The sequence below is a fragment of the Thunnus maccoyii genome, chromosome 13, assembly GCF_910596095.1.
Source record: "Thunnus maccoyii chromosome 13, fThuMac1.1, whole genome shotgun sequence".
NCBI classification, from domain to species: Eukaryota; Metazoa; Chordata; class Actinopteri; order Scombriformes; family Scombridae; genus Thunnus; species Thunnus maccoyii.
Window position 1 is genome coordinate 1,074,662 of NC_056545.1, and position 24,819 is coordinate 1,099,480.

A 24,819-nucleotide genomic window follows, 5' to 3' on the forward strand; every position below is an offset into this window, starting at 1 on the left:
TACCTAACTGATAGCTAACTAGCTAATTAGCATTCAGATAACGCTAACGTTAGCTTGTTAATATATAACCCATTTAGATTGAAGAGAATCAGAGATGATATGTCCTAAAATGCTGTTTAGTAATTCTGTAAACTGGAAGGATTTTAAATTAAATTTCACCAAAATAGCATCATAGTACTCAAAGTACTAAACTTTTTAGATGTAATTTATGTAACTTCTTCTGTAACTATGTACTTTTACTGTAGGAGGATTTTTCATGCAGGACTTTTACTTGTAATGGAGTATTTTTACATGTCTGTATTGGTACTTTTACTGCAGTAAAGTATCTGAGTACTTCTTCCATTACTGATTTTAAGGCTTTTAACTGTTGGTTCATTCATTTAGGGTTTTGTAGTAATTAAATAAGACAAAGAGTCTTTTAATTAAGAATTAGAAAAATTAGTTTAAAGTAGTTTTGACAGAAAGTTTCAAAGTTTCTTTTAGTTTTTCATTCTCTTAGAAAGTAAGCAGGCAATTCAGTTCAATTCAGTTTTATTTATATAGCACTAAATCAAGAAGTCTAGACTGAACTCTTTAATTTACAGAGACCCAACATTCCTCCATGAGCAGTAGCAGGAAAATCTCCCCTTTAATGGGAAGAAACCTCAAGCAGAACCGGACTCTAGGTGGGCGGCATTAGTTAAGTTGTTTGAACATAAATGTAAAAACTAAAGTTAAAAATGAAACCACCGTCTTCCTTCTTAAAGGGGTTTGATTTCGGAAAGTTTGATATGAATGTGAGGTTATTTTAGACTCATTGTGAAGCTAAACTGGCTTTTTTTCATTTGCATTTACATGCTGCAGTGGCGCTGTTACCGACAGCTGTGACCACCGCTTTTGCATGTGGGGGTTTATTCTCCCAGCATGCATCTCTCCTGTCACACTGCATGGCTGTGAGTCATTAGGACGAAGTCCCGCGCTGCTGTTTTGAGATTAACGTGTCGAGCGCCGTCATGTTCAAACGTGTCATCGCACTGAGTCATGTGACCTCACACCATCATGACTGACAGATGAGGAAGGAGACGAGGGGTTTTTCCTGTGACGCTCTGTAAAAAGACGAGTGGCAAACATGCAGCTGACAGAGGTGGAAGAAGTACTGAGATACTTTACTTCACTAAAAGTACCAATACAACAATGTAAAAGTACTCCACTACAAGTAAAAATCCTCCTATGGTAGAAGTACATAAGTATTATGAGCTTGATGTAGTTAAAGTATTGCAGTAAAAGTACATAAGTATTATGAGCTTGATGTAGTTAAAGTATTGCAGTAAAAGTACATAAGTATTATGAGCTTGATGTAGTTAAAGTATTGCAGTAAAAGTACATAAGTATTATGAGCTTGATGTAGTTAAAGTATTGCAGTAAAAGTAGTGGTTTGGTCCCTCTGACTGATATATTATTATATATGACATCATTAGATTATTAATAGTGAAGCATCAGTGTTAGAGCAGCATGTTACTGTTGTAGCTGCTGGAGGTGGAGCTAGTTTACACTACTTTATATACAGTTAGCTAGTTTAGTCCAGTGGTTCCCAACCTAGGGGTCGGGCCCCTCCAAAGGGTCAGCAGATAAATCTGAGGGGTGGTGAGATGATTAATGGGAGAGGAAAGAAGAAAAAACAAAGTTCTGATACACAAATCTGTTTTCAGTTTTTGGACTTTTTCTCTAATCTTTGATTTTTGCTGAAATATTGGATCATTTGAACATTTCTTGAAATGAAAGCATGTGAGAAGTTTAGAGGGAAAAATCACTATTTGGTGGAGCTGTTAACAACTCATAGACATGTGAAATGTGACCCCGACTACACACTGCTTTTTGTAAGACGCCAAAAGCCAAAAAGGTTGGAAACCACTGGTTTCATCTTTAACAATGTGTTGTATTTTAAAAGCTTGTTATATTATCCATTGTGTCAAATCTTCATCTGAAAAGTAACTAAAGCTGTCAAATAAATGTAGTGGAGTAGAAAGTATAAAGTAGCATCACATGGAAATACTCAAGTAAAGTACAAGTATCTCAAACTGTACATCAGTACAGAACTTGAGTAAATGTTACTTTCCACTACTGTCTTAAACCACATTTATTCTAATCGTACGGTTAAAAACTGAGGAATTTTAAGTGAAGCGATTGTTTAGATTAAAGGTGATATTGGGGATATTTACGGGATAAATTAATGTGATTTGTTGGTACAGTTTAGGGGTTGAAAAACAAAGTCATACGATTACTGTAATGTCAGTTTTCAGACAGTTATATAACAGTAATATGGATCATTATAAATGACGACAGATTCTGCTGAAGTTTCTCCCAGTTCTTCAAATAAAACTTCTACTTTTGCTGTTGTTCTCATAGCTGAATACTGCAAATACTGAGCAGAAAAATCCCCAAATATTACTCAATGGAGTCTGGTTCTTATTAGGTTTCATTTCTCCAGAAAACTGACGGATCATCTCTCTCGGTTGTTTTTACTGAAACTAATGTGGGAGATTAAGGAGGAGCTGTTTTCGGGGAGTTTAATTCACATGAACAGGTACTAACATCCAGATATGTGAACTTGAACCAAATAAAAGTCACAAATCTGCTGACGTTTGAAGTTGACTTGACAAAATAAAAAAATTCCATCAACTCAACTTTGACTTAAACACAAAATGTTTTGACTTCACCTGAACTTTAGCCCAATGCAACATAATAGCAGCCATGCTAGCAGCTCTGTGGAGCTGGAATGCTAACGTCAGCATGCTAATAGGCTCATAATGACAATGCTAACATGTTACGCAGGTATAAAGTTTACCATGTTCACCATCTTAGTTTAGCATCTTAGCATGCTAACATTAGCTCATTGGCAGTAAACAAAGTGCAACTGAGGCTGATGGGAATGTCGTTAGCTTTCTAATCTATTTAATCATAAACCAAAGTGTTGAACAAATTAAATGATAGTGTCAGATTAAAAGTTTCAGCAGTTATTAGGATTCATCCTCATTTCAGTCTGCAGCTACACTGCTAACACAGCTAAAAATGATGTTAAAAGAAAGCGCGCGATGACTCAGCAAATATTCCTCAAATCAATCCAACAGCAGCCAATCACAGAGCAGAAGAGAAATGAAGGACGGAGACGCATCAACTTCCAACTTTGTAATTTGAAGCTGTGCAAAGACGAGTAAAAGGTACATACGTATCCCGGTAAATTGAGGCTAACGCTAAAGCTCCATGGTCAGCTACGGTTTAAGCTAACGTTAAGTAGTTCACTTTACAAACATGAAAACGAGCCCCCGACACAGTCAGCACGTTAACGAAATCTTTTATCCCATCTCCACTACATGTCAGATACTTTCTGCTTTAGCTTTTGCATGTAATAGTTGATGTTTCATATATTTGTATATTGTTCACATTTGGAGTTAATAAAGATGTTTTTGCTTTGAAGTTAAATTGTCTTTTTTTTGGTGATCAGTGTCTGAAAATCCACATTAAAACCTTGTTTTTAAACAATGAATCATGAAAACTTCCAAGAGCGGTGAACACTGAATACTGCAATACTAATACTACTATTAATACTAAAAAGATCTTAGTACTTCTTCCACCACTGCACACATTTAACCAAACAGGTTCAAACATTATTATCACACGTAGGTTTTTGTTCATAATCTGGACATCACTGTACTGTATCATTATATAACAGTACTGTATGTTTATATAACAGTATTGTATGTTTATTACTGTACTGTATCATTATATAACAGTACTGTATGTTTATTACTGTACTGTATCATTATATCATTGTATCTATTATTATCGTACCATATCACGATATAACAGCACTGTATCATGATATAACAGTACTGTATGTTTATTACTGTACTGTATGTTTATTATTGTACTGTATCATTATATCATTGTATCTATTATTATCGTACCATATCACGATATAACAGTACTGTATCATGATATAACAGTACTGTATGTTTATTACTGTACTGTATGTTTATTATTGTACTGTATCATTATATCATTGTATCTATTATTACTGTACCATATAATTATATATCAGTACCGTATCATGATATAACAGTACTGTATCATGATATAACAGCACTGTATGTTTATATAACCGTACTGTATCATTATATCATTGTATCTTTATTACTTTACTGTATCATGATATAACAGTACTGTATGTTTATATAACCGTACTGTATCATTATATCATTGTATCTTTATTACTGTACTGTATCATTATATAACAGTAATGTATCAAGATGTCACTGTACTGTATCATATTACTGTACTGTATCATTATATCATTGTATCTATTATTACCATACCATATCACGATATAACAGTACTGTATCTTTACTACTGTACCGTATCATGATATAACAGTATTGTATGTTTATTATTGTACTGTATCATTATATAACAGTACTGTATCTTTATTACTGTACTGTTTCATTATATAACAGTACTGTATGTTTATTACTGTACTGTATCATTATATCATTGTATCTATTATTACTGTACCATATAATTATATATCAGTACCGTATCATGATATAACAGTACTGTATGATGATATAACAGTACTGTATGTTTATTACTGTACTGTATGTTTATTACTGTACTGTATCATTATATAACAGTACTGTATGTTTATTACTGTACTGTATCATTATATAACAGTACTGTATGTTTATTATTGTACTGTATCATTATATCATTGTATCTATTATTACTGTACCATATAATTATATATCAGTACCGTATCATGATATAACAGTACTGTATGTTTATTATTGTACTGTATCATATTTCTTCTGCCTCACCATCACACTAGTGAGCGGTTAAATCAATCATCACTGTCAAATACATATTTAAGCAGGCTGTATGTACTGTACACAGACGTGTAAACACGTGTATGTTTGTATATAATGTAACTTATTACATTACCCATTCAATATTTATTCACCTTCGCACTACTTGTATCCTTCTTTACACTTTACAGAGAGTGTTTTAACTGTATACAGATGTAATATGTTGTAGCATGTCTGTTGTTCCTGTTTTGTTCAGCTTTGTTGTCCTTGTGTATCTTCCTGAACGTCGTTGTTTAAGTACATTAAGATTCACTACAAGACGGAGTCAAAGTCCTTGTAGTTTAAACAAACTCAGCCAATAAAACTGAATGATTTATTATTTTAATAAGTTTTATTGTCCTCATGTAGAACTAAATCAACACATTCATATTATATCTAATTCATTTATACACTGGTTCCTTTAATTTAAATTTGTTTACTGTTTGTCTTTATGTTTTATCTTGTTATTGTGTGTTTGTCTCGACGCCTCGTTGTAAACATTTCATCTTACAGGACAATTAATATAGACTTGCTTTACTTAGTTTTTTAATAATATTTAAACATGTGTTGTGTTTCTTCTCAGTTTGATGTGAAGCAGCCTCGTGTTGTGTAACGTGTGGTTGTTTGTTTCGTCCTCCAGTGACTGATGACAGCGCTGCACTTTGACAAAGGCCGGTCATTAATCGGCGAAGCGTTCGGAGGAGGAAAGAGAGCGAACTTCCTCTTCTTCTTCCTGTTGATCAAACTCAGTTTCAGGCTGCTGCACAAGAAACAAACCCTCAGGAGGGACGAGCCGAGAGCAGCTCCGACCCCAAACTTTACATTTTAATAACTTAAAAAAACAACTCTGACTGACTGGATCTCATATATACGAACCCAGACGCACTCACGATACGGCCACAAGTATGTGGACAAACATCTCCCGACACAGCTGATCATTCACGAGACAAACGATTAGAAACAAAATTATGTTTATTAAAATCAATCATTTCCTCAAACAAACTGTAACCAGATAGACGACAAAACAAACCTCAAACATATCAAAAATAAAAAGTTAACAAGTTACAATTAAATTGTTGATATTTAAAGTTGTTTTAACTTCCTGTTGGTTTAATTTAACTCATTAAAACAACAAGAATCAGATTCTTTATATCAAAAACTCATTTTTAACTTGTTAAAATGTATTTTTGTTGTTCTGAACGTGTTTCTAATGAAAACAAACAAACAAACAAACAATAAAAAGTTCTTAAACTTAAAGGAAACTTGTGTCGTTTTTGGTCTTATTTTTCAGCAGCTGAACATTTAAAAATCAATAAACTATTGATCAGAAACGTCACGTGTGCTGCAGAGCTACTTCCTGTTTCCCCCTCTGCATGCTCAGATCATAACCAACACATCAAAGCGTCTTGTGTCTCTGACAGGAAGCTGCTGAATTAAAAAAAGGTTTTCATGATTAACAGGAAGTGGTGGGTAAAAACTACCAAAATAACAACATGGTGGTAAAAAGGACCCGGCGGTCTCTGCAGCAGGACTCCGCCGCCGCTGCTGCTTTCATGTCGAGTCTCGTTCTGCTCACAGACTCCGGCCGAACGAGGGGAGGCGGAGTTAAAAATAACGTTTCCTGTCCTGATGTGTGGTTGCGCTCGCCGCCGCCGCCGCCGAGCGTCAGTGACTCTTCTTAGACGAGCCGAAGCCGGAGAAACCCATCACAGCCGCCATCTCGTCGTCCTCCTCAAAGTCCACGTCCTCCTCCGCCCGCCGCTTCCTCTCCTTCTGCTTCTCCTTCTTGTACGCCTTCGCCTTCTCCTCCTGACACACACACGCACACACACACACACACACACACACAGGTGATGGTGTAACAAATTAATCACATCAGAGAATGATGCATTATGGGTTGTTTTTAGCATTAATGTCGCTACGCTAGCAAGTTTCTTCCAGTCTGTTTAAACTGAACACAGCGAGGAGTGATGACTCCTACGTCATGTGACCAGCGGGGGGGGGCGTGTCCTCCCTCCTCACCTCCTCACGCAGCTCCTTCATGCGCTCCTCGAAGTCGTACTCCTTCTGCTTCTCCTCCATCTTCTTCTTGTTCACCTCGAAACGTTTCTTCACCTGATCAAGAGACGAGCGCTCCACACGCATCGACATGCCCAGGTTCCTCTGGTCTGCACGCACACACACACACACACAGTTAAACACACACACACACACACACACACAGTTAAACACACACACACACACACACACAGTTAAACACACACACACACACACAGTTAAACACACACAGTTAAACACACACACACACACACACACACACACAGTTAAACACACACAGTTAAACACACACACACACACAGTTAAACACACACACACACACACAGTTAAACACACACAGTTAAACACACACACACACACACACACACACACAGTTAAACACACACACACACACACAGTTAAACACACACACACACACAGTTAAACACACACACACACAGTTAAACACACACAGTTAAACACACACACACACACACACACACACACACAGTTAAACACACACACACACACACAGTTAAACACACACAGTTAAACACACACACACACACACACACACACACAGTTAAACACACACACACACACACAGTTAAACACACACACACACACAGTTAAACACACACACACACAGTTAAACACACGCACACACACACACAGTTAAACACACGCACACACACACACAGTTAAACACACGCGCGCACACACACACACACACACAGTTAAACACACACACACACACACACACACACACAGTTAAACACACACACACACACACACACACACACACACAGTTAAACACACGCGCGCGCACACACACACACACACACACACAGTTAAACACGCGCGTGCGCACACACACACACAGTTAAACACACGCGCGCGCACACACACACACACACAGTTAAACACACACACACACACACACACACACACACAGTTAAACACGCGCGCGCACACACACACACAGTTAAACACACACGCGCGCGCACACACACACACACAGTTAAACACGCGCGCGCACACACACACACACACACACAGTTAAACACACACACACACACACACACAGTTAAACACACACACACACACACACACACACACAGTTAAACACACACACACACACACACACAGTTAAACACACACACACACACACACACACACACACAGTTAAACACACACACACACACACACACACACACACACACACACAGTTAAACACACACACACACAGTCAGGTGATCTTTGGCGGCTTCAGACTCACGTTTCTTGCCGTTGATGTGATCCAGGAAGTTGATGGAGTCTTTGACGACGCAGTCGCAGACGTTGCAGTAATAACTGAAACAGAAGAAGAATCATTATCGCCACATGATTCGGTTACATCACATCAACATTAATATAACAGGAGAATAAAAGTTACAGAAGGAGGTCCGAGCTGACGGTTCTTATTGAATCAGCGTTTCTTATGTTCAACAAAATAAAAGCATCAAACATTAAACTTTGAAGGAGTTTTGTTTACAGGATCTTGTTGTTTGTGTTCATATATGTGTAGATAAGCGGCGTCTTGTTTAGGTGTCAGTTTAACAGGAAGATGAAAGTGGTTGTACCCTCCCATCTCAGCCTGAGGAGTGGTCTTTGTGATGACGATGGTCTTCCCCAGTTTGGACTCCAGGTCCACTTTATAGTCTCTGTGGCGCAGGAGGTCCCGCTTGACCGGCGGCGCCACTTTCCCTGAAAGACACATTCATTTATCCGTTAATACAAATATGAATATTGATCACTGGTTCATCATTTCACAAACTGACGAGATGATCCAGAACAAACTGCTGGACGACTCAGGACCGACGTTTGTGTTTTCTTTGTGTGAGAGAAAGTAAAAGGACCAGTTCCCAGTGTTCCCAGTGTTCCCAGTGTGTTAAAGCAGCAGTCAGGTGTCTGTAATCATTCCTCCTGTTCATACTGGATATTAAAAACATCCTTCAAATGTGCTTTGAGTGCATTTAAAAGACTCATCTGGACGCTGAAGCTTCATATGAGCTCCATCACTTCCATTGTAAGGTCATTATGAAGGGATCCTCTAATGGTCAGTATGAACAGGAGGAATGATTACAGCAAGAAAAACAGCTTTAATGTTCATTTGAAGACTGACTGCTGGTTTAATGACACACTTGAAAAAACAAAAAAGTGTGAACTCCTCCTTTAAATCTACAACTCAGAAGCGGAAAACAAACATGAAGTTGAACCCGAGTCGACCTCTCGGTTTGATCTGTTTTAATATTTATCTATCTTCTCACCATCTCTCCTCTCTCGGTCTCTCTCCTCCGTCAGCCGTTTCTGAGCGAGGTGTTCATACTCTTCTTTGTCCCACTTCCGACGGAAGTCAGTTTTACTCGACTGGAGGAAAAAAGAAGACGAAGAAGAAGGAGACGAGTCAGCAGAAGAAGAAGAAGAAGAAGAAGAAGAATTCTCACATACACATGAAAACAGCAGCATGTTGTCAGTTCATATTCAGCAACGTCTTGGTTTAAAACATCTATAATCAATATTCTGATAATCAAACTATAAGAGCTGCAACTATTGATTAAAGTCTCTTCCTGTCAAAAACATGTTTTTCTTCTGGTTCCTTCGGTCGATGTCGTTCTCTGTTGCAGTTTGTTTTCACTTTGATCTGCTGAAGGTTGAACACGTGGGAACTAACGCGCAGGATCGATGACGTCACAGCTAGTTCGGAGCCAATCGTGGTTCGATACTCAGCTGACACTAGTGTGAATGTGGAGACGTGAAGCCAAACACTGAGGATGAACTTTACTGTGAAGGAGGAAACGTCTGGTGTCAAACGTTAAAATATATTTACAGAAGAAGAAGAGACGTCGTTTTGAGGACTTTAACGTGGTAACTACACCTCTCTTTGTTTCACCGTATCAGACTTATTGTTCCAAACAGACTAGTTTTATATGTCTGTTATAATATTTCATGCTGATCAACATTCAGAATGTGAGAAGCTGCAACCAGCTTTAAAAAAAAAACATCTAAAACTATGACTCGATTATGATGCTGCTGATGATGATGACGGTTGCAGCTCCGTCAGTGTTTCACTGCTGTTTCCATCTGATCAACAACTCACAGACACTCAGTTTACAGCCGACACAAATACAATCACACAACAGATTCATCAATAACACATGGCTCTATACGTCAGAACAGCTGTACGGTCTTATCATGTTTGTTGTGACGGTGTCTTTTTGTCACATTTAGGGTTTTGTCTGAATGAGGTCACGATAACTCCCTTTGTTAGATGATATATTGCCACTGATGAAATGATAATATAACAGCGTGAATTTATCAAAATGCTGAAACGTTCTGGAAACAACCTGCTGAAACAGGCAGACAAGATTCTCAGAAAAAAAAAAACAGCTGTTTTATTTCTGATGAAAAGCTTAAAAATGCTGAATTACAACCACAGAGAGTTTCCAGGAGATGTGAAAGCGTCTGACACAGAACATCTGCTGCTGTGTGAAAGAAAGAAGCTACAGAGGACTAAAGAAACCAGAAAATATTCACATATAAGAAGCTGAAATAAGAAGTTTTTCCTTCTTAAAAAACAACAATTACTCAATTATTTAAGTAGTTGGCAGGTTGCATCTTGAGCTTTAGGGAACAGAATGATTCATCGATTGATGGAGGAAATAGTGGACAGATTAATCAATAATAAAAATAATGGACAGATTAATCGATTATGAAATTTATCGACGGATTAATCAATAATGCTTCTGTGTTTGTTGCTTTTGTTGTGAAATGACAAAACTTAAAGACGCTTTTATTCTGAAGAATTCTGGCCGGAAGTCTGATTGTTTTGGCAGCTAGCGGAACAGAAGCTAATGTTTAGCAGCGTTTATTCTCTTCTAATGATGCGGCAGAGACATAAACTGTCACTCAGACCGATACTTTAGGAAACACAAAGTTAACATTAACACCGCCGAGGTTAAAACTAAACCGGAAACCTTTACGTTATTGTCCGTTAGCAGGCTAGCTGTCGTTAGCCGCTAGCTGACGCGCCGGTTGCGAGCGTTTAAAAACGGTTTTAAAATGCTTCAAACCGATTTAGTCTGAGTCACCAACAGCTGTGATAAACACACAAACAAATGCTAAAGCGGGAGTCTCTTAGCTGGGAAGTAAATATTGTATTTTTAAAGACAAAACAAGCCCAGATAAGAAACTCACCCCACTTCCAGACGCCATCTTTGTCTTCTTCTTCTTTGTGTTTATTGACGGATCGAAAACCAACTTTAAAGGAGCAAACCGCCTCCTGCTGTACGGAGGCTGTTAGTTCATCTGAGAACTGATGGGTCCATAGACAAACAAACAAAAAAAACAAACAAACAACCCCCCCTTCTGTCCAAAAATGTCCAAAAGTTTACTAATCCAATAATACTACATTATTAATGTAATATTGTATATTCATAAATCTAACTTCTTTAATCACAAACATTGATTTTTTTTTTAGTCTTTGAAACTGATTTAAAGCAGCAAATAAAAACAATCAATCAAACTTTATTTGTATGACACTTTTATTGCAGATCAAAGAGGTTCACAGATGACTGACAGCTGATAATAAGACAGAACAAACACAGACAGTAAAACTATCGGACACTGATGTACATGAGAAATAAATATCATGAAAATGTAATAAAATAAAAATAGATTATAAGACTATAACTGTAATAAAAATAGAGTGAAATAAACATTTAATTAAAAAAGTTAAAACAATAAAACATGCTTCAGTCTTTCAACGTTTGACCTTCTGTAGAACTAAAGTACATCAGACTCAGAACGCAGAGAACGAGTTTGATCCTACAAACATCCAATTAAATTTAAAAAATTAAAATTTATTCACAGAATGGAATAATAATAGTAGTGAAATTGGATATAAAACTATTGACTGTACAAAGGAAACATGTACCGAGGCCTGGAGTGGTCATAGAGAAATAAATATATATATATATATGGAGGCCACTTTTAACATAAAGCACTTATTGAGGTGATGTTGAATGACTTGTGAGCGTCAGTTTACCGTTGGTGCACTTTTAACTCACCTAATCCAGATCATGCCTGCCATCATCAGACCTGTAGACTTTACCGTGATGTAACCACGTAAAGCCAATTAGCTGTTACTAAGGCTCCACTAACACACGCTGACTGATCCTCTAATCTAGTAAACTAATCAGTATTTATCAGCTGAGACACAATAATAGTGACTGAATCACTGATAAAGTACATGAACACAGTACATATATACACGTATCTCGTGCGCAATAACATTTACCGCACTGTACGACGATATGTTTTCTCCATATGACCGCTCCGGGCTTCCGTAACAGTGGAGGTTGGATGTAGAAGCTAAAGTCTAGTTTGATGAGACAGATAGTTGATGTATATTTGGGGCTTTATTAATTACGTTAGTGACGTCACAGTGATAATGGCGACTGGAGGGGTTTTTTAGACCGGAAGCGGCGCAGGTGAGGCGGGCGGCGGCGGCGGTAGGCCCCGCCCCCCCTGCAGGTGCGGCTCATTAAAAAGCTGTGAAAGCGGAATAATGGCGTCTGTCCGTCTGAAGTGAAGGCGCCAAAACTCAAAACTGCAAACATGTCCAGCAGCAGAGTGGAAACAGCAGCGCAGAGCCCGCTGCTCTCCTCCAGGTGTGTAACAGCAGCCAGAGAGGGGTTTTTAATCAGGTACCGTTCAGACAGGAAACCCGGGAAATACCCGCAAATACACCTGCTGACACGTCTCTGAAGTACTGTAGCATCTGTAAAATACTCCGAGAGTCTCTCCCTGTCGATCCGCACATAAACACACATGTTTGACTGTTTCGTGCTTTTTAAAAGTACTTGTATGTTTCTAGAAGGATGACGAAGCAGCAGGTTTGTGTGATTCTGCTCAACTTTAACATTTAGTGTTTGTTGGCAGAATATTATTAAAATGATTCAGATAAAATGAAGCATTTAAAAGATAAACAGGTTGAAGACTCATGGGAAATGTAGTTAACGAGTAACTGGTGACAAAATGACAAACAAACGTCATTAAACTCCTTAATTCTTTCTGAATTATTATTATTTTGAAACATTTAGTTTTCAGACTTCAGTATTTTACAGGAAAATTAACATAAAAATACACAATTTTGGCTTTTTCAGAAAAACAAGAATTTTGATTAACTTTGTGTTTTTAATGGAAATGTAACCAAATCAAACTTCCCTTTGAGGAAAATAAAGAGAAAAATCTGAATTTATTTACTTTTCTCTCAAATTTATTTTGAACCCTTTTGGATTTAAAAGACTCTTGTGTTTTATATTAAGTGATTTTTTTTTTTTTTTTTGCTCAACCTGTCCTGCAGACAGTGGTGGAAAATAACTACATATAAACTATATTTACTCAACTACTGTACTTTAGTACAGTTTTGAGGTACTTGCACTTTACTTGAGTATTTCCATGTGATGCTACTTTCTACATTTCAGAGGGAAATATTGTACTTTCTACTCCACTACATTTATTTGACAGCTTTAGTTACTTTTCAGATGAAGATTTGACACAATGGATAATATAACAAGCTTTTAAAATACAACACATTGTTAAAGATGAAACCAGTGGTTTCCAACCTTTTTGGCTTTTGACGTCTTACAAAAAGCAGTGTGTAGTCGGGGTCACTTTTCACATGTCTATGAGTTGTTAACAGCTCCACCAAATAGTGATTTTTCCCTCTAAACTTCTCACATGCTTTCATTTCAATAAATGTTCAAATGATCCAATATTTCAGCAAAAATCAAAGATTAGAGAAAAAGTCCAAAAACTGAAAACAGATTTGTGTATCAGAACTTTGTTTTTTCTTCTTTCCTCTCCCATTAATCATCTCACCACCCCTCAGATTTATCTGCTGACCCTTTGGAGGGGCCCCACCCCTAGGTTGGGAACCACTGGACTAAACTAGCTAACTGTATATAAAGTAGTGTAAACTAGCTCCACCTCCAGCAGCTACAACAGTAACATGCTGCTCTAACACTGATGCTTCACTATTAATAATCTAATGATGTCATATATAATAATATATCAGTCAGAGGGACCAAACCACTACTTTTACTGCAATACTTTAACTACATCAAGCTCATAATACTTATGTACTTTTACTGCAATACTTTAACTACATCAAGCTCATAATACTTATGTACTTTTACTGCAATACTTTAACTACATCAAGCTCATAATACTTATGTACTTTTACTGCAATACTTTAACTACATCAAGCTCATAATACTTATGTACTTTTACTGCAATACTTTAACTACATCAAGCTCATAATACTTATGTACTTTTACTGCAATACTTTAACTACATCAAGCTCATAATACTTATGTACTTTTACTGCAATACTTTAACTACATCAAGCTCATAATACTTATGTACTTTTACTGCAATACTTTAACTACATCAAGCTCATAATACTTATGTACTTTTACTGCAGTACTTTAACTACATCAAGCTCATAATACTTATGTACTTTTACTGCAATACTTTAACTACATCAAGCTCATAATACTTATGTACTTTTACTGCAATACTTTAACTACATCAAGCTCATAATACTTATGTACTTTTACTGCAATACTTTAACTACATCAAGCTCATAATACTGATGTACTTTTACTGCAGTAAAGTACTTCTTCATCGCTGTTTATTTACATCGTGACGTTAATCGTGTTTGTGTTCTTCAGCTTCTGTTTCAGTCCGCGGTCGTGTGTTTGTGCGAAGGGCTGGTCGGCGGCCATGTGGAACGGCCTCCCCGACCCGCTGCTGGCCGGATGCTCCGCCCCCGAGCCGTGGCTCCTCCCCGGCTGCAGCTCCGTCTACGACAGTCTGGTCAGGTGAGAAACACACCAGTTCAACCATCAAGACGCGTCTAACATACAAACGCTTCTTATTATTGATGAATCTTCATATAAAATGTTGTGATATCTTTAAACGCTGCATGTTTCACTGATCATAACTATTGATCATCTCTCTTATTGTTCCTGACGTTGTAACTCTTCTGCTTTTGTTGACTGAGTGTTTTTTTTTTACTTTTGCATGTGAAGTCGATTATTCTGCTCTGATAATTAGTAAATGTTTTTTTGTTCTGGTTGCAGTAACGCGTCTCCGCTCCCGTCGCCTCCTGCTGCCAGCGGCGGCCTGCGAGGAGCAGAGCGAGCCGCCGGCAACAAACCTCGCAGGTTCAACAACAACAACAACAACAACAACTTATTATAACTTAACATCAAATTATTTTACAGCCGTCCAGTGATGTGACATCAGCAGAAACAAAGAAAACGTTTAGTTTAGAAACATGGCGGCTGCTCTTCAGCTGGAACAGATAAACGTTTTGGGAAATCTTCTCTTCTTGATGAGTCAGACTGACACCAACAAGTTAGCTTAGCTTAGCATAAAGACTGGAAACAGAGGGAAACAGCTAGCATACCAACAGTCAACAGTCTGGCACATATTTACATACATGTTTACTACTGAGGTCATAGATGCTGTACTGGAGTTCATTATATTGAATGGTGTTCCTGATATTTTGTCCACTCCATTAACATACATGAAAGGGACAAAATAATAGGAACACTTTTAATATAAAGTGTCGGAGCATCATCGAAGGTTTCCTTCTGTTGTTTGAACACAAGCAGCCGGTGTAAAGACTTTTAAAACTATAATAACCTGTTTTTTTTATATATGAACGACCAGCTGTTGGTGTTTGTTTCCTTCAGGTCGTCCATCTTGGAGCGCTGCATCCTCAAAGTGTCCACCAGCAGCGTTGCCGTGGGGACGGACGATCAGGACAAGAGGTCTGACACGTTCTAGATCATATAACAGCGAGAGGACTCAGTTCATTATTTTTTAGCTCTTGTTCAACCTCTGACCTCTGACCCCCGCAGGCCTCCTCTCGGCCGCTGCTACCCCCGCCTCCCGGACCCGGCCAACACCGAGACCAACGCCGCGGTTCTGAAGCGGCGGCAGAAACAGATCCAGTACGGAAAAAACACCAGCGGCTACCAGAACTACCTACAGCAAGTCCCCAAGTGAGTGTCTGAAACCAATAGAATAATCAATAACTAATCAGCACTTAATCAATAAACCCTCCTCTTCTTCCTCAGACACCTGAGGGATCCGAAGCTCCACCCTTCCACTCCCAACAAGTACAGGAAGTACAGCCGGCGCTCCTGGGACATGCAGGTGCGTCTGTGGAGGCGAGCGCTGCACCTGTGGGACCCGCCCACCGACGCCCAGCCGGACGCCGCCGCCGGCGCCGCCGGCGCTCCGGACCCGGTGGAGCAACTGTAGGTGTACCCACAATTCACCTGTCACCTTCCGTTCCTGCTCGCTCTCATTTATGTTCAGAGGTCAGAGTTCTGTGAGACTGGTTCCCAGTACAGGCTGCTCACTTCTGCCCCCTAATGGCCAAAAATCAGCCACTGCAGCTTTAAATGTTTTCAGCTTGTTTTGTTGTTAAAGTGAGATGAAATGTGGTTGTGGCAGGCAGAGCCAGCTGGCGAAGATGACCTCTGACCTGTGTGAGGACAGAGGAGACAAGCAGAGAGAGAAGGAGACTCCGGCAGCCTCTAAGGCCTCCTCTGTGTCTCCGCTGTCGGCCGACATGTCGCTGGAGCTGCCGGGACCCTGGAGCGTCCCGCTGTCACCGGTAAACGTTTTATTTAAACGACGAGATCTCAACCGAAACCGTTCTGCAGGTTTGGAAGCTCTCAGGTTGTTGTTAAGACATCGGTTTACTGGGTTTGATCCAAGCGGGAACCTCCGGGGCTGAAACATGAAAAAACTGCAGTTCCTTGAACGACCACTTGAGGCTCCAAAAGTGAGTCAATCCCCATAGACCCCCATGTTAAAATGCCCAACTTTACAGCAGAAATAAACATGTTTACAGCCTGGTACAAACAACGGTTTTGGTCTCTGTAGCTAATTTCCTCTTTCATGACAACTGTACGGGGGGTGAATGTTTTTATAACTCACCCGTTTAAATGTTATTAAGCCATAAAGTTCTGCATAATGAAGGACATGGCTGCTTTGAGTGACAGGTCTGCCAGCCGCTAGGTGGCTTGTTTCAGCCGTTCGGCCCACCTCTTTGCCCGTTTTTGATTGGCTGGGAGTTAGGCAGCGTCACGCACTGCTAAGATGGCGACGGCCGGAGCGGCTCACTTTGAGCTTCAAAACCGCTCTTCAGAAACCAACGGGTGACGTCACGGTAACTACGTCCATATTTTTTATACAGTCTACGGTTTGATCTAATTCAGTTACAGAAATATTATAATAACATTTATTTGACAGCTTTAGTTACTTTTCAGATGAAGATTTCAATAAATATTCAAATTATCCAATATTTCAGCAAAAATCAAAGATTAAAGGAAAAAGTCCCCGCAAGTTGAAGCCCTGATTTTTGACTTGCAGGCAGCATTTCGTTAAACATCCGACACCAGAACATTTAAATAACAGAAAACCTCTAAAAGCAGAATATGAACTCTTTAGAGGGAAACTATGTGACTAACGGGGACAATCATGTTTGAAACTGGTCCTGTATTGCGAGCGCAGGCTGCAGGTTAATACTTTGGAGTGATGGCGCCGCATTAACGTCCGTCCAGTAAAAGTGTTTCTGCCACTGACAGGTTGTTGTTCCAAGTGTCTGAATACATCATGGAAGAGACCATGACTCAGTACTGGACCCGTCCCAAAAACCGTTGTCCCCATCAGACACTTTAGACACAATAAGATGGAAACAGGATCCAGGTCGAGGTTTCCCTTTAATGAGTCATTAAGCTGCTTTAAGAGAAACTCAGTGGTTTAACTCAGTGATGTCACGGCGTACTCCACGGTGTGTCGGTACACTGTGACATCACCGTCTGCTGCACCTGTAGCCACACCCGCTCTGATGCTGACGGCTTGTTTTATAGATTAGCTAACAGCTTGTTTCTGACGGCAGCCATGTTGGAAATCTGAGCTCAGAACTGCTCAGAAATCCAACCAGTCGTCCGACGGACTGATAGTAGATCAGGTGATTGATAAGACAAAAACAGGCTGCCTGGCTTTATACTGTCACGCTGCGTTGCCATGGTGAAGTGTTGGTAAAGTATTAATGTGTCTATCTGACGTTTTTTTTATCGTCCCGTTCTCTTCCTGCAGGAACCCGACCGGTCCCATCGGCCTCCTCGCTCCCCTCCCGGCCTCAGCTACTCCTTCAGGAGTCAGCTGACCACCGCCAACAACATGACCGACTGGCTCCGCCTCCTGCTGGAGGCCGACCACGCCCGCGGTGAGACGGTGAAAACACGTCCGTGACACTGGAGACACAAAGAGTTTTATTATGAATTAAATGGAGAAACATGACGGTTGATTTATAAAACAATAATATAATAATAGAAGTTATTATAATACTGACGAGAAGGTAGAAAACATCACAAACGGCGCGTTCAGGGCAGGTCGACACCTTTTTATTATTATCTCTGAATACTAAAACTAAACTCAGATCCATCCGACCCTGAAAACAACATTCTTCATGTTCAAAGTCAACTTGATGGTTCGTTTTGGTTTTATGTTCTTTAACCTCCAACACGTTGGTCCGTCTCTCAACACTTTCCTCCTTCCTGTTTGGCTCTCAGCTGGAAGCTCATTGGTTCATACTGAAGATCGTTTAGTTGTTTGGTCCATAAAATGTCAGAAAATGTGGATCAATGTTTCCTAAAGTCCAAGATGACGTTTAAATGTCTCAAAGATCTTCAGTTTACTGTCACAGAGACTAAAGAAACCAGAAAATATTCATATTTAAGAAGCTGGAACCAGAATTTGGACTTAGTCTTTATGTAACACTTTTCACAACAGATGTCACAAAGTGCTTCACAAGGTGATAAAACAAATCAGATTAAATAAAAGTAAATCCAGTAAAATAATTGAGACTAATAGATGACTTTACTAATCGTTGTGTAGTTTGTAACTAACAAACAGGAAATGGAGCGTTTGTCGGTGTGTTTTCAGCGGCGGACATGTTTTTTAGTGAGTAATAAAGATATATCTGGTTGTTTTTGTCTCTGCGTGTGAGATTCGATGACCAGCAGCAGAAGTTTTAACCTTCCTGGTTTTTTGTTTTTTGTCGGCAGATTTCGGCTGTGACGACCAGCAGGTCCCGATGGTTTCTGATCAGCTCTTATGGAATCCATATTGATCATCAGCGGATCTCCATAATAAGCTCCGTAAACCAGCAAGGTTCAGTCGTCCGTCAACATCTTCAACACCTTCGTCATCACCTTGAAGGAAGCTCGATGTGACGTCTGGACCTTTTAACGTCGTCCCCCCCCTCCCCCCCGAGCGAGTCGACGCTTCCGGTATACGTTTTTTGTCTTTTTAAGATCACTGAGGATTTACTATAACGACAGCAGGGACGCGATTGGTCCGGGACCCCCTCGAACTGCTGAGAGGACCCGCCCTCCTCCTCTCCTTCAAGCACCCTGGAGGTGTTGAGATTTCCCGGCTGCTCTTGAAGGCGTCGTGGCGTTGAGCAGAGGGAGGACAGCTGGGACGTTTTTGGACCGGAGCGATAGTTTAGACACTTTGTTTGTTTTTCTGTTGAACTGCATCCGATGCAGCACTTCTTCTCACCTGCGTCACGTCTCTGCACCGCTGGAAAAGCTGCTCGTTTTTTGTACTTGAAGTCACTTATTTTGTCTTTTTGAATCTCATTTATTTATTTTTTTTGCTGAACATTTGGTCACTTTATCGCCTGTCTGTAGGCTGTTGTTGTTGTTGTTGTTATCTTTGGTCCACCTTCACCTTCGTACTCTGCTGTCCGTCTCCTCCTCCTCCTCTTCCTCCTCTTCCTCTTCCTCTGCACCGCCATGTTTTTTCTAAAAAAAAAAAAAAAAAAAAAAAAAAACACACCTTGTTTATCGGAGGGAAAAAGGCTGTCGCTTTCTGTTGTTGTGAGTTTTTTCTTTTTTTTACTTTTTTTTTTTTTGTGTTTCTCAATTTGTCGTTTTGTGCTGCTTTGAAAGCAAAGCTGAAAGATGTAAAAATCATTAATAAAGATGTAAATAAAGTGTTATAAATTCAGATTCTTCCTCTACAGTTTCTAAAAATGTATTTGTCCAACGGTCAATCAAACCATATCCATATAAAACACAACAAACGACAGAACGAGGTAATAAAAAAATATAAAACATAAGTGTACATAAGCAGGATTTATGACATCACAACTTTAAATATATTCACAGATCTGGACTTTAAATGAGGGAAGAACAGATTTTCAACAAGGTACCTGAACTGTTTTGTGGTCATAACATGTCAGACACAATTAATTATATGAAGCAGAGGATGTTTGGTTTGACCCTTTAAATTGTCCATTAAATTACTTTTTAAGGGACGTGTTCATGTTACTCACATAAAGCCTGTGTTAAAGCAGCAGTCAGGTGTCTGTAATCATTCCTCCTGTTCATACTGGATATTAAAACATCCTTCAAATGTGCTTTAATGGAAGTGATGGAGGATAAAATCCACAGTTTGTCATTTAAAAGTCTGTGTGAAGCTTCTATTCAGCTTCATCAGTCTGAGTTAGTCATATCAAGTGGATATCTGACACATTTACAGTCTTTTTAGCATCAAATTCCCTCTTTGTGTTTCCTCGGACAGTGTTTCCCTGTTGAGCTGCAGGTGGAAGTATAGTAACAAAAAGAGGAACTTTGGCACTAAAAAGACTGTAACGTTGAAAGATATCTACTTGATTTGACTCATTTGGACGCTGAAGCTTCATATTAGCTTCAGATAAACTTTGAATACATTTTGTCCTCCATCACTTCCATTGTAAGGTCATTATAAAGGGATCTTCTAATGGTCAGTATGAACAGGAGGAATGATTACAGCAAGAAAAAACAGCTTTAATGTTCATTTAAGCTCCTGACTGTTGCTTTAAGAGTGAGCGTGTCCTTTAAATTATTACATTTACCACTAAATTCACATTATGTTTGCAACTTTATGAGATTCTTGTCCTGCATTGACAGGCTTTTAAAGACCTAAATGAGTCAGTGATGTTGATGTGGGCTGTTTGGATGCTTCTGGTGTCTCCTCCGTCCACATGGTGTGCTGCTGCTGCTGCTGCTGCTGCTGCAGCCTCTCAGCATCAGTCTGAACTGTCTGACGGTCAATAATCACTTTCAGTGTGTTTGTCCTTTAAACTGCGATGCTTGTACATCGTTTCTCCTGCTCAACACACCGTCTGCAGATGGAATAATAACCGCAGGAATGACAGACAGACAGATCAGACCGCAGACCTGCTGCTGTAAACAAGCTGCTCTGATCGGGCTTCAAACTACAACTCCCATCATCCCTCAGCATTTTGGGGCTAATTCTGACACTTGCTGAATTATATTTATTTAAGAGAGATTGTTGTTTTTATAATCTGCAGTTGTTTGTGCTGCTGATATAATAAAATAGCGTTAAGTGTAAATAAACAGCAGGTGCCGGAGCTCGGTGATGAGGTGTAGCACCGCCCCTCCTCCTCCTGCCTGGCACCGTAAATGTTATTTATGAATGCCTGCCGCTCACGGGCGTGTGCACGCAGAAATCTGTATTATTATGCTTTAATAATTAGGAGACATTGGACATTGATTACAGCCGATGTTTAGGTTGGTCCCGGAGCCCGCAGCGCCCGCTCCGTGCGGTTAGATCCAGACTTTAATTCATTGTGGTGGGTTTGGTGCTGACAGCGGCGGCGGCGGGCGGAGCGGTGCGTCCTGCTCTTTAATAACACTGGGTCAATACACCGAGCACCGCCGCTGTCTGCCAGCCTGCTGCAGCATCACCCCGTCACCCGGAGGTGCTGTCCGACACGGTAAGCATGCCGCCCGGCTGTGAGTGCGCAAAAATGCCCGCTTGTTTTGTGGTTCCGTGTGTGGAAGCTAGCGGGTCCATCCCGCAGCATCCCGCCGTGTTTTCCTCCTCACACGCTGCTCAGAGAAGCTCGCAGGCCGGCCACACGCTCATCATCACCCCGTTATTATCACCGATGTTGTATTACAAGAGTCTCCGTGTGAGCTGGCCTGTGAGGCGGTCGGGTTTATTCATAAATCCGCTCTGAGCAGCGGTCCGGAGGAGGGGCGGTGCAGCAGAACATCCCGGCTGATATTTACTGTTTGTGAAATCACGGCGGCTAACGCTGCTAGCTCGGTCAGCTAGCTCGGTCAGTTAGCCGCCGTTAGCTCGCTGCTGCTGCTGCTGCTGCTGCCCCGGGATGCTGCCAGGCGGCCGGTGTAGCTGCCTGTTGGCCCCGCAGCCCCGCGGAGCCGACCGGCCCGAAACCCTGGACCCCGTGAGGCCGAGGAGGAGGCTCAATATTCAGCCAGCTAGTTTGGTTTCAGCGACCAAAATGGCTGAATTGATTGTGCCGACCTTGAGAGTAATAACGAGATGACATATTATTTATAGCTAGCTAACTGTTGGGTGATGTAACTATTATTCCACATCTGAACTACGAGCTGTTTTATTCACGAAGCTGCTGTCAGATTCTCATAATGACAAACTCACATTTATTCTGCGCCCAACCGGGGAAACCGCTATTTAGGCGTGTTAGCATCCCTCATTGAAAACAATGGGATGTGTTAGCCACAAGCTAGCAGCGGCAGCAGCAGCAGCAGCAGCCGGAGATGCCCAGCGGCCTGAGGCACCCAGAGAGGCGGCTCTGGTCGGGCTGCATAGCGGCCTCAGGCGGCCGGAGAGGCGGCTGTGGTCGGGCTGCATAGCGGCCTCAGGCGGCCGGAGAGGCGGCTGTGGTCGGGCTGCATAGCGGCCTCAGGCGGCCGGAGAGGCGGCTCTGCTGCACAGCGGCCTCCACATCACCCCCAAACAGCATCACTTCACCACAACAAATCTCATGCTAGCCAAACAGGAACACTAAGATGTTTTTTTTTAGCTCTAAAACCAGAATCTGAAGCGTTTGTGGCATCTGACCTTATTTATAGGAGCCAAAATTCTCCATCAATATGTCTAAATAAGTATGTCATACTGTACTATGTATTCTAGACATTACAAGTACATTTACTCAATTACTGTACTGAAGTATGATTTTGAGGTACTTGTACATGACTCGAGTATTTCCATTTGATGCTACTCCACTACATTTCAGAGGGAAATATTGTACTTTGTATTTTTTTTTTTCTGGATACGATTAATCAATTATCAAACTAGAATCAGATTATTTTTTGACAGATTAATCGACTAAATGTTTCATCTGGATACTGTCAGGAAGCGTAACGCCGTCTGTAGCATCACAGTGTTGGACGCTGGTTTATAAGTGAGGTGAAGCTGTTTGCAGCTCTGATCCATCTACACTGAACTGCAACCAATGATTATTGTCCCAATTAGTGGTTTGGTCTGTAAAATGTCAGAAATGGTGAAAAATATCGATCAATGTTTCCTAAAGTCCAAGACGACGTCTTTAAATGTCTTGTTTTATCCACAAAGATCTTCAGTTTACTGTCACAGAGACGAAAGAAACCAGAAAATATTCACGTTTAACAAGCTGGAACCTGATCATTTTAATATTTTTTCTTCAAAAATGACTCAAAACGATAAATTGATTATCAAAATAGTTGGTGAATAAATTCTGTCCATCGATTAATCGTTGCAGCTCGATTAGTGCTGTAAATACAACACATTGTTAAAGATGAAACCAGTGGTTTCCAACCTTTTTGTCTTTTGACGTCTTACAAAAAGCAGTGTGTAGTCGGGGTCACATTTCACATGTCTATGAGTTGTTAACAGCTCCACCAAATAGTGATTTTTCCCTCTAAACTTCTCACATGCTTTCATTTCAATAAATGTTCAAATGATCCAATATTTCAGCAAAAATCAAAGATTAGAGACAAAGAACTTTGTTTTTTCTTCTTTCCTCTCCCATTAATCATCTCACCACCCCTCAGATTTATCTGCTGACCCTTTGGAGGGGCCCGACCCCGAGGTTGGGAACCACTGGACTAAACTAGCTAACTGTATATAAAGTAGTGTAAACTAGCTCCACCTCCAGCAGCTACAACAGTAACATGCTGCTCTAACACTGATGCTTCACTATTAATAATCTAATGATGTCATATATAATAATATATCAGTCAGAGGGACCAAACCACTACTTTTACTGCAATACTTTAACTACATCAAGCTCATAATACTTATGTACTTTTACTGCAATACTTTAACTACATCAAGCTCATAATACTTATGTACTTTTACTGCAATACTTTAACTACATCAACCTCATAATACTTATGTACTTTTACTGCAATACTTTAACTACATCAAGCTCATAATACTTATGTACTTTTACTGCAATACTTTAACTACATCAAGCTCATAATACTTATGTACTTTTACTGCAATACTTTAACTACATCAAGCTCATAATACTTATGTTACTTCTATTATTTTTGACTCTTTTCGGGCGTTTTTCAGTATTTTCTGACATTTTTTAGACAAAGTGATTAATCGATTAATCAAGAACATAATCTATAGATGAATTGATCATGGTGTAATGGTTAGTTGCAGCTCTGCTCTGCTTTGAAGTGTAGGTTGGATGATAATTTTAAACTATTTTCTGATTTTTATGATGACTAAACATTTATCAGATGAATCAAGACAATTGTTAATTGAGGGATTTTTCATTGTATCACAGATCTGTTTCCCTTTTTTATTACAAATATTTCAACAATATTCAGTTTTTAGAATCTCCAGATGAACCAGTCTGCTCTAATTAACTAAACGATGAGATCTGGTTTTATTTCCTGATCTGAAGGCTTCTGTGTGTCAAAGTGTAGTTTTGTTT

The 24,819-nt window shown here is 40.0% G+C and overlaps 2 protein-coding genes across 2 annotated transcripts; one reads left to right on the forward strand and one right to left on the reverse strand.

Moving 5' to 3' along the window:
* Positions 1-5,831: 5,831 nt before the first annotated feature.
* On the reverse strand, positions 5,832-11,250 carry zmat2 (zinc finger, matrin-type 2). The gene is made up of 6 exons (XM_042430344.1): positions 11,151-11,250; positions 9,224-9,323; positions 8,537-8,660; positions 8,194-8,267; positions 6,900-7,045; positions 5,832-6,686 (listed from the first exon to the last, which is right to left on the reverse strand). The coding sequence occupies exons 1-6, from the start codon at positions 11,166-11,168 to the stop codon at positions 6,543-6,545; spliced, it is 606 nt and encodes a 201-aa protein (XP_042286278.1). The 5' UTR covers positions 11,169-11,250; the 3' UTR covers positions 5,832-6,542.
* A 1,234-nt stretch (positions 11,251-12,484) lies between these two features.
* slbp2 (stem-loop binding protein 2) lies at positions 12,485-20,063 on the forward strand. Its single transcript, XM_042430343.1, has 9 exons — positions 12,485-12,625; positions 14,693-14,842; positions 15,104-15,187; positions 15,722-15,799; positions 15,890-16,033; positions 16,109-16,291; positions 16,491-16,653; positions 18,144-18,273; positions 19,115-20,063. Exons 1-9 carry the CDS (start codon positions 12,573-12,575, stop codon positions 19,177-19,179), a joined length of 1,050 nt encoding a protein of 349 aa, XP_042286277.1. The 5' UTR covers positions 12,485-12,572; the 3' UTR covers positions 19,180-20,063.
* The last annotated feature ends 4,756 nt before the right edge of the window (positions 20,064-24,819 follow it).

Bases quoted from the DNA above. Each gene is read 5' to 3' on its own strand.
- slbp2 (XM_042430343.1), top strand. From the start codon at position 12,573: ATGTCCAGCAGCAGAGTGGAAACAGCAGCGCAGAGCCCGCTGCTCTCC. The intron at 15,800-15,889 runs GTCTGACACGTT...TGACCCCCGCAG, and splicing joins ACGGACGATCAGGACAAGAG to GCCTCCTCTCGGCCGCTGCT. The intron at 16,654-18,143 runs GTAAACGTTTTA...CTCTTCCTGCAG, and splicing joins GGAGCGTCCCGCTGTCACCG to GAACCCGACCGGTCCCATCG.
- zmat2 (XM_042430344.1), bottom strand. The intron at 8,268-8,536 runs GTACAACCACTT...CTTCTGTTTCAG, and splicing joins CCTCAGGCTGAGATGGGAGG to TTATTACTGCAACGTCTGCG. The intron at 7,046-8,193 runs GTGAGTCTGAAG...GTGTGCGTGCAG, and splicing joins TCACATCAACGGCAAGAAAC to ACCAGAGGAACCTGGGCATG.